The sequence below is a fragment of the Diachasmimorpha longicaudata genome, chromosome 15 (genome assembly GCF_034640455.1).
Source record: "Diachasmimorpha longicaudata isolate KC_UGA_2023 chromosome 15, iyDiaLong2, whole genome shotgun sequence".
NCBI lineage: Eukaryota > Metazoa > Arthropoda > Insecta > Hymenoptera > Braconidae > Diachasmimorpha > Diachasmimorpha longicaudata.
In genome coordinates this window covers 4,393,432-4,407,090 of record NC_087239.1, presented here as the reverse complement: position 1 = coordinate 4,407,090, position 13,659 = coordinate 4,393,432, and the positions used below count along the sequence as shown (strand labels likewise).

At 38.2% G+C, this 13,659-nt stretch overlaps 1 protein-coding gene across 2 annotated transcripts; it reads left to right on the top strand.

Moving 5' to 3' along the window:
* The first annotated feature begins 874 nt into the window (after positions 1 to 874).
* On the top strand, positions 875 to 12,789 carry LOC135169851 (putative phosphatidate phosphatase). Of its 2 annotated transcripts, none has more exons than XM_064135232.1 (9): positions 875 to 1,047; positions 1,308 to 1,423; positions 4,129 to 4,280; positions 6,119 to 6,223; positions 7,362 to 7,564; positions 8,746 to 8,803; positions 8,900 to 9,076; positions 9,761 to 9,877; positions 12,551 to 12,789. In XM_064135232.1, exons 2-9 carry the CDS (start codon positions 1,360 to 1,362, stop codon positions 12,626 to 12,628), a joined length of 954 nt encoding a protein of 317 aa, XP_063991302.1. In that variant the 5' UTR covers positions 875 to 1,047; positions 1,308 to 1,359; the 3' UTR covers positions 12,629 to 12,789. The 2 variants fall into 2 exon arrangements, with proteins under 2 accessions (XP_063991302.1, XP_063991303.1); XM_064135233.1 differs by lacking the exon at positions 12,551 to 12,789 and adding an exon at positions 10,014 to 12,453 and having other exon boundaries at positions 877 to 1,047.
* Positions 12,790 to 13,659: the final 870 nt, after the last annotated feature.

Below are 13,659 nucleotides of genomic sequence, written 5' to 3'. Positions count from 1 at the left end.
TTTACTGTTTCGGGGATATTTTGTTATTCATTTTTTCTTTCGTCTTCATTCGTGGAGGTAATTTAGTAAATATGCGATTGATTATTATCATAAAATCATGAGATTAATTGTAAGAAAACTGTCGTATAAAATTTTTTGTTACATAAGTGATTTTGGAAAGTTTCTCATTTAAGAACTAATTGAATAATTCTCTCAAAAATATAGGGTCCGAAACAGGTCATGTTAATAAAATGTTAAAAGCCACGGAGTCCAAACACGACAAAAAAATCAACTGCGCATGAAAACTCGTAAATACTTTTTAGTCATTTGTGGCTCACAATTCCGTCACTAAACATAATCACTCATTAATCTGTGATCACTGTCCTGTAATTTCCGCAGAAAGTGCCGGTCAGTTTTTTATAAGAATAACGAACGTCATCTGAAACTCTCGCCCCTGAAACCGAAAAACTGCGAATCCACCGATGCCCCTTGCAATCCCAAAGTAAAACTGAAGATCAGACCGACGTATCATTGGGCCAATCACTTGCAAAAAAAAATCCTTAACAAGATATCTCGACTCCTCGCAGACTCCCATCGCGTGCACCCAGTGATTAGGATCCTGGAGGTAGAATTTGTGTTTCCTCCCGCCTCATATCCATCTCCTTTTGCTTCATTGAATATTCACTGAGCCAAGACTGAGATAATGCTCTCTGAGCCTCAAAAAACCCTCGAGAATCCCCTGAAAAACATGATCTCCTCTGCTGCAGCTGTCTCGCGAGTGAACCTATTGCAAGGTAGGTATCGAGGGGGGTAAATGCTCTCTTGTAAACGATGAGAGAGGAAAAACGGTACCAGTGGTGGGGGATTACTGACGACGGCCTCAACGCTCTAGACTCAGTGTGAGTTTTTCGTTTCAGTCAGTCAGATTGCGGCGAGGAGTCGCGCACTCGCGTTCGTTCGGTTATTCCGTTGTGATACCTCGAATGGAGCGATTGTAGTTGTCAAATAGCTGGAGTTGTCTCGAGGTCAGATTGTGGGTGGAATTGGATCGATAGTTGTTACGACTTGGTAAGCCAATCATTCAGCAAAAAAAATATGTAAACACGAGGGAGGTTAACACACCTGGCAACTACACCTGACTCATCTCACCGATGTTTCACCGACATCGATTATTTCCGCATAGCCAAGGCCCACGTCATATCCACTATCACTCACCCTTTTTTTTTATCTTAATTGTGAATAACACATGGGGAAAATGATTTTTCCAATCATTGTTCTCGTCTCCATTATGAATTATCGCTGTTACATTGACCCCGTAAATTCTGCAGATCGAGGGCCGATTTTTGCCGTTTAATCAGTCAATAGCAATTGGATATTATCATGGACAGAACATCGAGAATTCTACTCAGGAAGATTATCATCGACATCGTCTGCCTCTGCCTTGGTATGTTCTCTTCGTTTTATTTTCATTCTTCAACACTGTAATTTAGTAATTTGCATTGATATTCATTGAACTCGTTTGCTCGTGAAATTTATCTGTCGAGTGTTTACTTTCATATGTGGGGACAGGTTAGGTATGAATAGTAAACAGGTGAGCTAATTAGATTTAAGTGGGGTGATGATAGATCAGAGGTGATGAGCAGGGGATGGAGAAGCTGGACTCGGTGGAGAGGGAATTTCTTTATTGGATGGAATCATTCAGGAGAGAAGCTGATGAAATAGACTAGATTGGTTTTTTTCGTTTTTGGGGAATGAGGGGGGTTGAGGAGGATTTGTCAGTTAAAAATGTTTAATTATTTTGTGAATATAGTTTTGTTTGAAAGCCTCGTCCTTGATGAATCATAATTTTCGGTGGAAATGTCTCGAAAGGTCCCAAAGCCCAATAAATAAAATCTGAATGTAGGTCTGAGGGTTTTCAAATTTTTTTTTAGAAATTTTTAGGAATTTTTCCACTAATAAATATAAAAATTGAATAGTTCATAGAGTTTGTGATGTTTTGAATTTTGCAAGACATCGATTTCTGTCGAGGGTCAAGCAATGTTATCTGAATGATACGAATAATCATTTTTAAAAATTGTATCAATAGCCTATCGATTCTATATTACGATTTCATAGTACAGAAGCTTTTGATCATCGTAAATTTGGTGATATTTTCCATTTTATTGACGCACCAAAATATATATAATAAAATGATTAACGACAATTCATGAAATTGCTGCCAATCGTTGGGATTTAGACTGAGGAGAGTTTTTAATGAATATTATCACGATGACAGTCTCTATTAATAGTGCAAAATAGGGGGGAGATATTCTTCCGGGTACGGGTGGCACACGATGCACCGGTTGGACCCTCTTTTCCTTGTGCCTTCGTTACGGTCATTATTTGAGTTAATAAACCATGGATTTGGGGAAATAATGCGGGAGGAAATGGCCGGATGACCGGCGAAAATGCGTCGCTCATTGTTTTACAGTTTAGTTCTTCTTTTACAGGTTCCCAACGAACAATATCGAAGAGAATCGATCAAGTGGATGAAATAACCGTCGAGTTGAATTTATTTCTGATTTTTTAATCCTACAACACTACAATATTATATTGGATTATTTAATCATCGAATTCCAATCGCACGTCGTGATTACCTTTCAAATAGCCACATTTTCGATGAATTTCCAGATTATTTTCATTCAACTTTCTCTCCGTATAACTACTCACCTCAGATATTTTTAAAATACTTTTTCTTTCCTCAACTTGAACCACCCAGTTCAATATTTCTTCGTATTTATTCTTCACCAGCGAAACGTAATTGAAAAACTTGTTTAAAACCCTCATCTGTAATGAAGGCTTCATGTTGTTACAATATTCGCTGCTCCAATTTGCGATTTAATCGATAATGGCAATTTATCGGCTAATGCGCAGGTTGTACCATGTTGCGTGATTCTATTGGCTGAAATTCGAATGGATATTTAAACAAGTTTTTTTAATTCTTCAATTATCCCATGATTTATTTTCATAGACCGGTGGAATAGTGTTTATTAAAAATTTCTCTCCTCGTGAGAGACGTCTACTCCAAGGATAACTAGGCGCTTATTTGGCTTGAGTGACGAGTGGAAGATTGAGAGCTTGGGGAGATGATAATTGAATCCTTTTTTCATGGGCCCATCATCTTCACACGAGAGATAAAGTGGTTTTTTTCATGGGTTCGTCGTGTCTTCGTCGGTGTTTCACTTCTCCTTTCTTCCTAAATAATAGACCTGGCTTATTCAGAGTTCGTTAGGCTCGGGAACAGAACCGGTCAGGGATATATCCACTGAAACTGACTGGAACTTATTATTACGTCCTTCTCGAGCACACGAGCACAGGGGAAAACCGGTACTGTCCGCGTGCCTCTGGACTCCCACCACTGGATTTTTTAAAATTCAACATTGTTTTGTTGGTAGGGAGAACAAATAGAATGCACACAGTTGGCTTCGATTTTATCGGCGCTGATAAGGCGAGGGGAAATGAATGGAGGGGGGTGCTGATGAATGAACGAGTCGTGGATGAAATATTGAAGCTAATTCGTGGTATTAATTTTGTGGATTATTTATTGGGGGGCGGATGGGGGGAGGCGATGGGGTTTTATGGCGATTTTCGTGGGTGATAAAACAGCATTGATGAATGGGGTGGAGTTGTGAATGAGATAAGGGAATGAAGTGGATGGATTTTTTGAAGTGTTCATTTGGTCAGGCTGGAACTTATGGAATAATATTAGCCAGGCTGAGGCTCACTTGATGTTGCAGCTTTGAAAATCTCGAGTTGAGACTCTAAAGGATCAGGAGAGTTTTTTTTTCCTAAATAAATAGGGATAGGGCAAAAAATAATTGAGGTCTTCATTTAAAACTCGAAAATCATCGTTTAATATTTTTTAATACCTCCAATTCAGACTTTATCATCAGAAAAAATATATAAATTACCCACCATATTTATTTCGGACAACCAAATCCGTTGAGAACCACTTTGCTAATTTTATAATTTCCTATAACGTCGTAGAAAATTCACGGAAGCCTCGATTCAATGAATAATTCAATTGAATAATGATTACGAAAAAAGCCCAAAACTCTACTCATGACTCGTATACTAATGCAATTGATGCTTTTTATTTCTGTTACATAGTGGGATTCTCAGTACTAGGTTTTTACTTGTTTGGTAAGCCATACTCGCGTGGATTCTTCTGCGACGATGATTCGATCAATCATCCATTCAAGCCCTCCACGGTGACGAGTCCGATGCTGTATGCGGTGGGAATATTTTTGCCCGTTTGTGCAGTGAGTAAAGTTTAATAGTTTATCATCATATCCTACAGTAAGCCGACTATGGTCAGTATTTGTTGGCCAATTTCACGGAAATTATTATTATTATTGCGGGGAAAGAGAGTCGGTCATGTGGCACACCCGGTCATCCTCAACATCCGCAGTGAGAATGAGATTAAAAAATTAAACGTAAATTCCAAATGCCTTGTAATAAGTCTTCCCCTGCTGGCTTTATTGAATAGGAGGTGGGGAGAGTAACCGAGGAGATGAAGAATAATAATAAAAAAAAGAAGAAACGGCGCCACCGGACTACGGACAAAGGAGAACCGGGAGTGGATGAGATTCCCCTGGGTAGATAGAACGCCATAAAAGTGCGATAGAGGGTGAACGGTTTATGTGCACGTGCGTAGCACGTAAAAGATTGTTTCCTTGAGAGACCAAATAATTTTTTTTCAATTTTACTTCAGTATTTCAAGGCTAAGTTTTGGATTGAAAGAAAATTTTAATGGAAAAATTCCTCGGTTATCAATTATTTATGTGAGATAAATCACATACCATTTGCTCCGGCCATTAATTTATCAAAAAAACGTCTGGTTTTTAACACTAAAATTTTGTTAATCCGTATCTACGAACACGTGAAAAATTAACTCATCACCTATCTACCCTGATAACGCGTTCAACTGCGCAATCAGAAGCGGCTGCCTTCAAACTAAAAAGATAGAGACCCTCCTCGAAGCCGAGAAAATTCCCATAAAAAACCTGTCACAACATTTTCTCCTGGAAGCACTCATCCTCACGATAAACATATGATTAATGAGACGATATGACTACTTAAGACAGATACTTTATTCCTCGAATAATCGTCTAATAATCGGAAAACTCCGGTGTCATGTTTTCCTCAGATTAAAATTCCGTGACCATGTGGTAGAGTAAAATGAGTAATGACTTCTCTCCGTTCAATTTTGGAGCAATAGCTCCGAATCTAAGAGAGATAGCAGAATTTTTCTGATAACAGTTGTTGTAGTCCTTACTTCGCTGCGCAAAAAATGTTATTACAAAAATTTTCCTATCCCCACGCGATCTCCAGATATTCCTCCAAGACTGGTCAGTCATTCAAAGTGTCTTATCTCTTTACCACTTCGCTACTGAATTTTCCGGTTAAAAACTAACTATGACACCTACATGTGATGCATCAGACACCTATATGTGATGCATCAGGGTGATTAATCGTGCTTACGGTTGCAGAATAAAAAGTAATAATCGCATTTTGAAATGAGATAACTCGTGCGTTAAATTTAAATCACAGAGGTGTAGTGCGTATGTTATGTCGTTACGCGCGTGGCTCATGTTGATGAAAGCTTATCAGAAAATGATGGGGGGAAATGGGGGGGAGGCACGCGTGTTTCAATATGCACAGTTGGAATCGGGTTCTCTGGTTGTTAAAAATCCCGAGTTTATCCCTGACCGACAAATTTTTATTGCCTCCTGAGGTCACAATCATTTGGTCCTTCAGGCCCTATTCTACCACAATACCATTAATTCTCGAGGGTCTTTTATTTATTCTGATAAGAGGATAAAAAATACGGGAATTTTATTCGAAGGTGGAGTTTTAAGGAATTTAGAAGGTTCTTCACCTCTCGTCAGATTGAGGCGACTGATTCACGAATTTTATCTCAAATAATTCTTGAGATTTTTTTTTCTCACAACAGGAAAGTAGGTTGAGATCTTCTGGGAGCCTCTGGACGTAATTTATTGTAGTTTTTTAATAGAGACGGGTGGACGGGGGCAGAGGGTGCAGTTTTTTCTTGTTTATGGTGATGATAAAGTTGAGAAAATAATTTTTTTCATTTCAGATGCTGGCGGGTGAATATATTTACGCAAGAAACGGCGGTGGGCCATCGCCGGTTATGCTATTTGGCAAGGTGATACCTCCATGGGTGTCATTGGCCTATAACAAGGTTAGTGAAATTGTTGAATGGCCGAGGGGTGGGTGAAGAAAGTACACGTCAGTAAATGGAAAAAGTGGAATTCTCACACAGCAAACACGAGTGTTTTAATTTCAGACACTTTTTGCAGGTATTTTTCATCCTTACGAAGAGAAATTTTTAATGAAATTTATCTTCATGTTCTGTTAAAATGTTTTACGACTGATCAGCGTGTTATGTTCCCTAAAATTGAAGGATATAAATTCATAGAAGAATAGAATAATTTAAAATATAATTTAAAATATTTGGGAACTGATCAGCTGAATTTCAGAGAAATTTTCATTTCGTTCAGATATTTTTTTAATGAATCTGTGAAGGTGTGAAACGTTGAGGCATTCGTTTTTGCGGTGAAGAAAGAGCGGAAATACACAAACAAAAGGAGTTGTGTTGCAAGGGCCTCGGCCGAATTTTTTCTGACTCTACTTAAATAACGGGTAATAAACTGTGAAATGTGCAATTTAAGACGTTCAGACGAGTTCTTACGCTCGCCATAAAATTTAGCGGCTTTCGAAACTCTTTGTACATTTTTCGGCTTCAGGAAATTGAGGATCTCATTTCTAGTCTTTTTTCTCTCTCTCGGAGATAGGTGCAAGGTCTCCTCGTGTAATTTTATGTGGTTTTTATTGGGCAATGTCTCATAATTAAGGCGAGGGAAGTGACAAATTTTGACGACCCGTTAACACAATTTGAAACATTAGACTAAAAGAAAGAGTTCTGCCAACAAACAAAATGTTTATTAATTGATTCTAAATAGCAATCGGCAGTTATTAATAATTTATAGTTCTTGTGAAGAACAATTTTATTGAACGTTTTCTCCTGCAAAAAGTGAAGTAGGAAAAGCGTTATAACGAATTATGAAATAGAAATGGTGGACGACTTGACCGATATCGCTCCCCTCGTCAATCAAATACACTGCAGCGTAATCGCTTCTAGTGGTACAAAAAGTTGCAAAAGAAAGCAACTTTGTATTCCGCGAATATATCGTTCCAAAAATTCTTTATCATTCGGTGAAAAATGCGATTTCTGAGACGAAAAAAAACGTCAGCTGTTAAGGAAAGTCCCAATACTGAGATTATAAATTTTAATCGACTTCTCAATTTTTCAATTACAGATCGGCCTATTCGGATTTGGAGGTGTAGCATCGCAATTGACAACAGACATTGCCAAGTACACCATCGGCCGATTACGCCCACATTTCATGGACGTGTGCAGACCGAATATCAACTGTTCACTTCCCCAGTATCATAACGTGTACATAACTGATTTCACCTGCACATCCACCACCTCCACTGCGAGAATGCTCAAAGAATCCAGGTAAGCCAAGTCATCATGATGATTGACGAAAAATGAGAAAAAATTGGTAAATCACGAGCGATTAACCAATTCGCAATCACCTCACTCGGCGAATCATCGAAATCAACTTCGAATTACGTAACGCAAACGAGATTGAACGCGTGTACGTGCAGCACATGGGAATGATGTGGAAGGTCACCAGGTGTCATTCGCTGAAAATAGTTGGCGGGTTTCAAGTGGAGATACTGGGTCAATGTTAATAATCTATTATCATAGAATGTGTGTTTATGTATTTTTCAATCGGTCTCGGTGGAAGACTCATAGCATGTGATTCATAGCTGTCTTCAGTACGATGAAAGAGTCACTAGGTAACTCGTGACGATGATATTTATTTGCATTCAGTGAATTTTCCCAGGAACTTAACGAATTAATTCAATTAAAAAATACAGCTCAATGGATCGAACAGATCAACTCATGGGCAACACACGTTGCAGTTCTTGGAATTTTTTAAATGTGATAATTTTTCTCTGTACTAAATACTCTCGCCCTGAAAAAGCTCATTTCGTGTGAATAATGCGCCTCCGGCGCCAAATATTTCCGTTTTGTTGACAGTAAACTCAGTCCTCGCGTTTTACGTTCCTCAAATTCCAATCAAACAATCTATTTTACAAACTCCGTTGCACCTTGTCATGTAAATTATCCCCGGAAGGCAATGGTTATCCAAAAATAATCTCCATTCAAAATTTATATTTTCCCAACTGACGAAGAAAACAATGAGCTTCTGACATTTTATCGTAAACCGTTTGATACCAAAAACAGTGAATTCATTCACCATCACGAGTTTGTCGCTGGCTATTCCCCACGAAACTTGTGTTTCGTATAAGGACAAAAGCCATGTGACTATTTCTCGAGTTTTTTTTTCTTCTCTCCATTCAACCATTCACTCTTTTAACAGCCTTGCCACGACTATCCGTGGAAGGGTCTGTTTGGGGGAGTAAAAAATATCGAAATAAAAACCCACCTCCCTTTTACTCTCATCGTTCTCGGTGGCTATCTTTAGAGTTTCTAGAGCGGGCAAAAAATATTGAAAGATTCGAGTGTTTGAAATGGCCCTCGGGGAAGATACATTAGATACATTAGATTCAAGCTAATTGAGTTGGCCAGTTATTCTCTATTTTTTGACATTTTTTTTTCTGTTTCAGACTGTCATTTCCATCAGGCCACTCCTCGTTCTCGGCTTACGCGATGGTCTATCTCGCGGTGAGTGCCTCTAAAATTACAGTCTCATATTTCATTCGCTTTTAGAAAGGATGCGGATAAGAGACTTAACGTACTTGTTAATCATTTTTTTTTCAGCTGTACCTGCAATTGAGGATAACGTGGAAGGGAAGTAAACTTGTTAAAAATGTCCTGCAGTTGATATGTCTATGGCTGGCGTGGTTCACAGCTATGTCTAGGGTTTCTGATTACAAGCATCATTGGAGTGATGTTTTGGTGGGACAATTGCTGGGAGTTATGGCCGCTTTCATTATGGTAATGATAGTCGATGCATTTTAATTATCAATCGTTGATGAGAGCAATGGCACGTTTGCGAGGAATATTACATTCTTTGGTGGTATTGAGAGGAATGCAGTCATTTTAAATGAATTCATTGAAACAAATTTGTGTTATCAATTGAAACAAATTCTCTGTACTGTTGATTCAATTTGCGGTAATTAGCTATCGTCTAGGAATGCAGTTCATTTGAGTAGTGCAGGGTGGTTTGCATAAAGCTGTGGGGAAGTGGTTAGACGAGATGACAGGATTTTACCTCGATCCGGTTGGTCGGGACAGGGAAATTGGAATCTCTGGGAGGAATGGGAGACGTGGGTATCTTCGGGGACAATATGAGCAGCTGAAGGCACCTCTGGAGATAACATTTGTAGAGAAATTTCGACGTAAATATATTTGATGCCGTGAGGATGTTTCTCTTGGTGGATTGAAACTCAATCGAAATTCCCTTGACTTTGTAAATAAAAAAAATTAAGATCGATCGAGATAACCTTTGCAGAGGGCCATCCCCAGGGGTTCGGCTGTTCATCCGTCTGTTGTGGTCCACACCGCAACAATCCTCTCATCCTCTCAAATCCCCTCCAGCCACCTCCCAGTAGCATTCGCTTCCAAAAACTTCCGATAACCTCCGCCCAGTCATTAAAAAACCAACAACTCTGCTTCCAGGTCTTCGCAGTTGCTGATTTTTTCGGCGAGAGACGCTCCACCTCTTCCTCAATAGTTCCAACAACGCACCCCGAGAAAATGACGGCGTTGGATTACGACGTCGAGCCTGGCATGCAGGTGAATAACGGCACAGCCGATCGCATCAAATAGACAAAAAAATTAATAACTCTAAATACCATTCAAACATTTGCTCGCTTCCACAAAAAAAAAATATTGAAAAATCGCCGTGACGTTGCTCTTGGCTTGCGCCTAGACTCTGTTCCCGCTGACGGGCCCAGTCTCCGGGACAACGACACCCTCGCCCACCAACAAGTGAGACCGACAAAAATCCGTCGGCTGATGACAAACGTCTGGTGTTGCATTACTTCGTGAAAATCCCTGGAGTTCTTCGGTGTTTGATGTCGGCCCGACAACCGGGTGACATTTCCCGTCGGGACATCACTCGATTCAGTCGTTGATTCCATCATCATCTCCGGGACATCTGAATTTTATTTATAATTCTTAACGCTTACTGGCTTTCATACCGCCTTAGAGTCTGCGTTTTTATTTTTCACTTTTGTTTCGCATCCAATTACTGTCCGATGATGCTAGCCTGCGCCATTCACGTGTTCGTTTCGATTTTTTTTTTTATCATATTTTTAAGTTTAGCTGGACTTTTCTCATGTATTATTGTACATATGATTTTAATTATCTGGCAATGCGTACGAGTCTTTTGTGCTTGTATGTGATTAATCGTCCTATGGTTTTAAGCTTTGCTATCATCTTTGAGAGATGTTCAAAAGACTAGTATTATTTTGTACCTTGGCTGGTAGTTTTGATTTATTTTTATTCAGAGGTATTTATTTCAGATTATTGTTAATCGATAGATTGTTACGAATATTTTTATTCACGAGTTATCATTAATTAGGTATTTTATGAACGCACTGATGGTCGATTATTATTAATTATGTATTGATAAGGTTAGAGATGATGATTTACAGTCGTGTGGGTCAATAATTTTCAGTTATAAATTATGGTCGCTAGTAATTTGTATATAAATTGTTGAACAATCGATGGGGATCCGGGATCGTCATAATTTATTTTTAATTTGTGACGGTTATTGAGTGGGGAAAATCTCATCTGTGTAGAGGAGAAATGGTCCTAGTGGCCAGGATTGGGGATAATCACGACTACAGATCATTTGTCATTTCTTACGGCCTGACATAACAATTTTTATCTGTACAGACGATCGATGGTCGTGATTTTTCAATATTGAATTCATTCTAACATGAATTAACAAAATGATATTAAATTTCATCTGTCTATGATGGGTCACGAGACGCATTTGCATTCTTAGATAAAATTCATGGCCACTATTCAACGATTTTTGCCCAGGGAAGAAAATTGTTATGTGGCACATAAATTATCCAACTTCAACTGATGGCCATAAATAATTTCTAAATAAGCTATTGTCAAAATATGAGAGTCACAACTTATCTTTAGTCTTTGATGATCATAACAAAAAAAGTTTTATCTTTATCAGTGACAATGTAAAATTAATTCTAACCAGAATCGATAAAGTTCGATCTAGATGAAAAATACTGTCATTTTTCCTCAAAGAATTATGACGTTAGAAGGAGGGAGAATGTGATCATCTTATGTTGGGTCATTTGCATGTCTAGATAAGAGTCATCACCGCAAATGTTTTCATTTTCCCCAGGAAAGGAGATAATTTTTTACATAATTCTTATATATTTGATATGGATATGTACAGCTGGGATTGATAGAATACGATCGTACTACGGAATTTATATTTTTACGGCTCGAGGCCGTTGAACTTTTGTACTAAAACATTGTAATACATTTTGAAATTCGCTCGTGACACGACGATTTGATACGATAACAAAAATTGATAACTTCTTGTATATGAATTCTGATGAGAAATCGACTTCGAAGATGTGATGAGTATCTTTCTGTTCCCATCCTTCACCGCATTTTTTTTTCGTTGATTGCACGCAGGAAGTCTGAGGATCTCTCGGAATGAAGTGCATTCTTTGAATGGAGAGACTAGATAATTATTCTGTTTACTGGGAATTCCGTGAAATCGCTGTAGCGAGAAATTCTTTACGATTCTTTTGCGAAGCCTCCGGAGGAACATTTTGGAGTATTTTTTTATTCATAAAATTTTTTACGATAGTCTGATGATTTTTTTTCGTTTTCTCAGGGAACACACTTGGATGAGTCCAGTGGTTCAGCTGATAAATCGCAGAGAGGATCACTCGAACAAATCATTTGATGAGTGACTTCATAACCGGGGGGTTTATCAAATGTCAAAATCGGTTTTTGTTGTCTGGGAAATTTTCTGCAGATTTCAGGGCGTCAGCAGATTTTGAAATCGGTTTTTCGTGATTTGTTTTACATCATTGGTGTCTCTGAGGGGCAGGAGACTTTATTCAGCGCGTTGATAATTCACTAGCTCAGGTTTAACGTGACAAATTGGGGAGAAAAACCGGCTCTAATTTTTTTGATGAATATTTTTTTTATTGGCGAAACATATTTATTAACTACTGCGGATGAGCATGAGGTTTCTTGCGAATCTTCATTTTTGGAGTTGAATCTTTTTTGTTTCTCCAGATACCAAAATGTAAAAGTTTGAGAAATCGTCTGCATTAATGTAAATAGCAAATCATTAAAATATAATTTTTGTCAAATTTTTCAAATTATTTTTCTCCTCGTATTCCGAATAAATGATTGAAAAATCATTTAACTTCCACCTCTCTCCCAGATTAAAATTAATTTTATCTATTCTAGGATGAGAGAAGCCCACTGAAACGCGGAGAACCGCTCTACGGTGGCATAACAATGACTGAAACAGACAGGAATAAGTAATGCACCTCGACGATAATTACCAATGTTGTAAAGTATTTTAATTCCGAAAGTATTACTCCAATGACATTGACAATAAATGGTCTGGCGACTAAACCGTAAATTACTCAAGGCAGTCGATAGGCCTTGAGTTCCATGCACAATAGCTTTAACTAGAGCTGTCCCACCAATCACTTGTCAAAGTTTAATAAAGTTGTTATAATATAATACATATAACAAAAATTATTAATATTTTTCGCTTTTTAAATTTACAAATATATTTACATCACTTGTGACGGTCACATGACATCACTGGAGATGCAAATTCCTCGCATGACCAGAGATGATCATCTCCGGCATGACGAGATGTTCTTGACAACTGCCATAATGTCATCCTTCATTTATTCCTCTATGAACGTTTCAATTTTCCAATAAAAAATCATCATTCGTCTTTCAGTTGTAAAATATAAATTATGGTAATTTTTCGCTTATCCAGACTGAACCATTTTGTTTATTTATGAATTTGAGATATGCAAAATTTGTTGAAGGAGGATGGGGTGATGTGGACGTTCTTTTATTAAAAAAAATTAATGTGGTGGGAATGGAGAAACAATTTTTTTTTTCCATTTGAAATTCGAAGTTTCCCTCGTGCTTGAGACTCACAGGATCTCTTTCTTATCGACGCGAGTAATAAAAATAGAATCGAACCTCGAACAGGCGTTTCGACGATTTTTGTACTTAAAATTGTAGAAATCATGATTCTCCTGTTCTCGAATAATTTCTCCATCAAATGAATAACGAACGGGATCATGATTCTTCTCAGGAATCTGCAGAGCATAAACACCTTGATAATTATCCTGGCAATGACATTGTGCGTCGTGTTCATGATTCAAGTCAAGGATATCTACACGAAAAACCGAAAGTACCACAGGTATTTGGGGTACAAGCAGTACGTAAGTATCTCAGGACTTTCCCAAGTCCCTGATAAGTTCATTAAACATTGATTAAGGTCCATGGGCCTAACAAGAACCTTTTGACTTTCCCAGATAACCGAA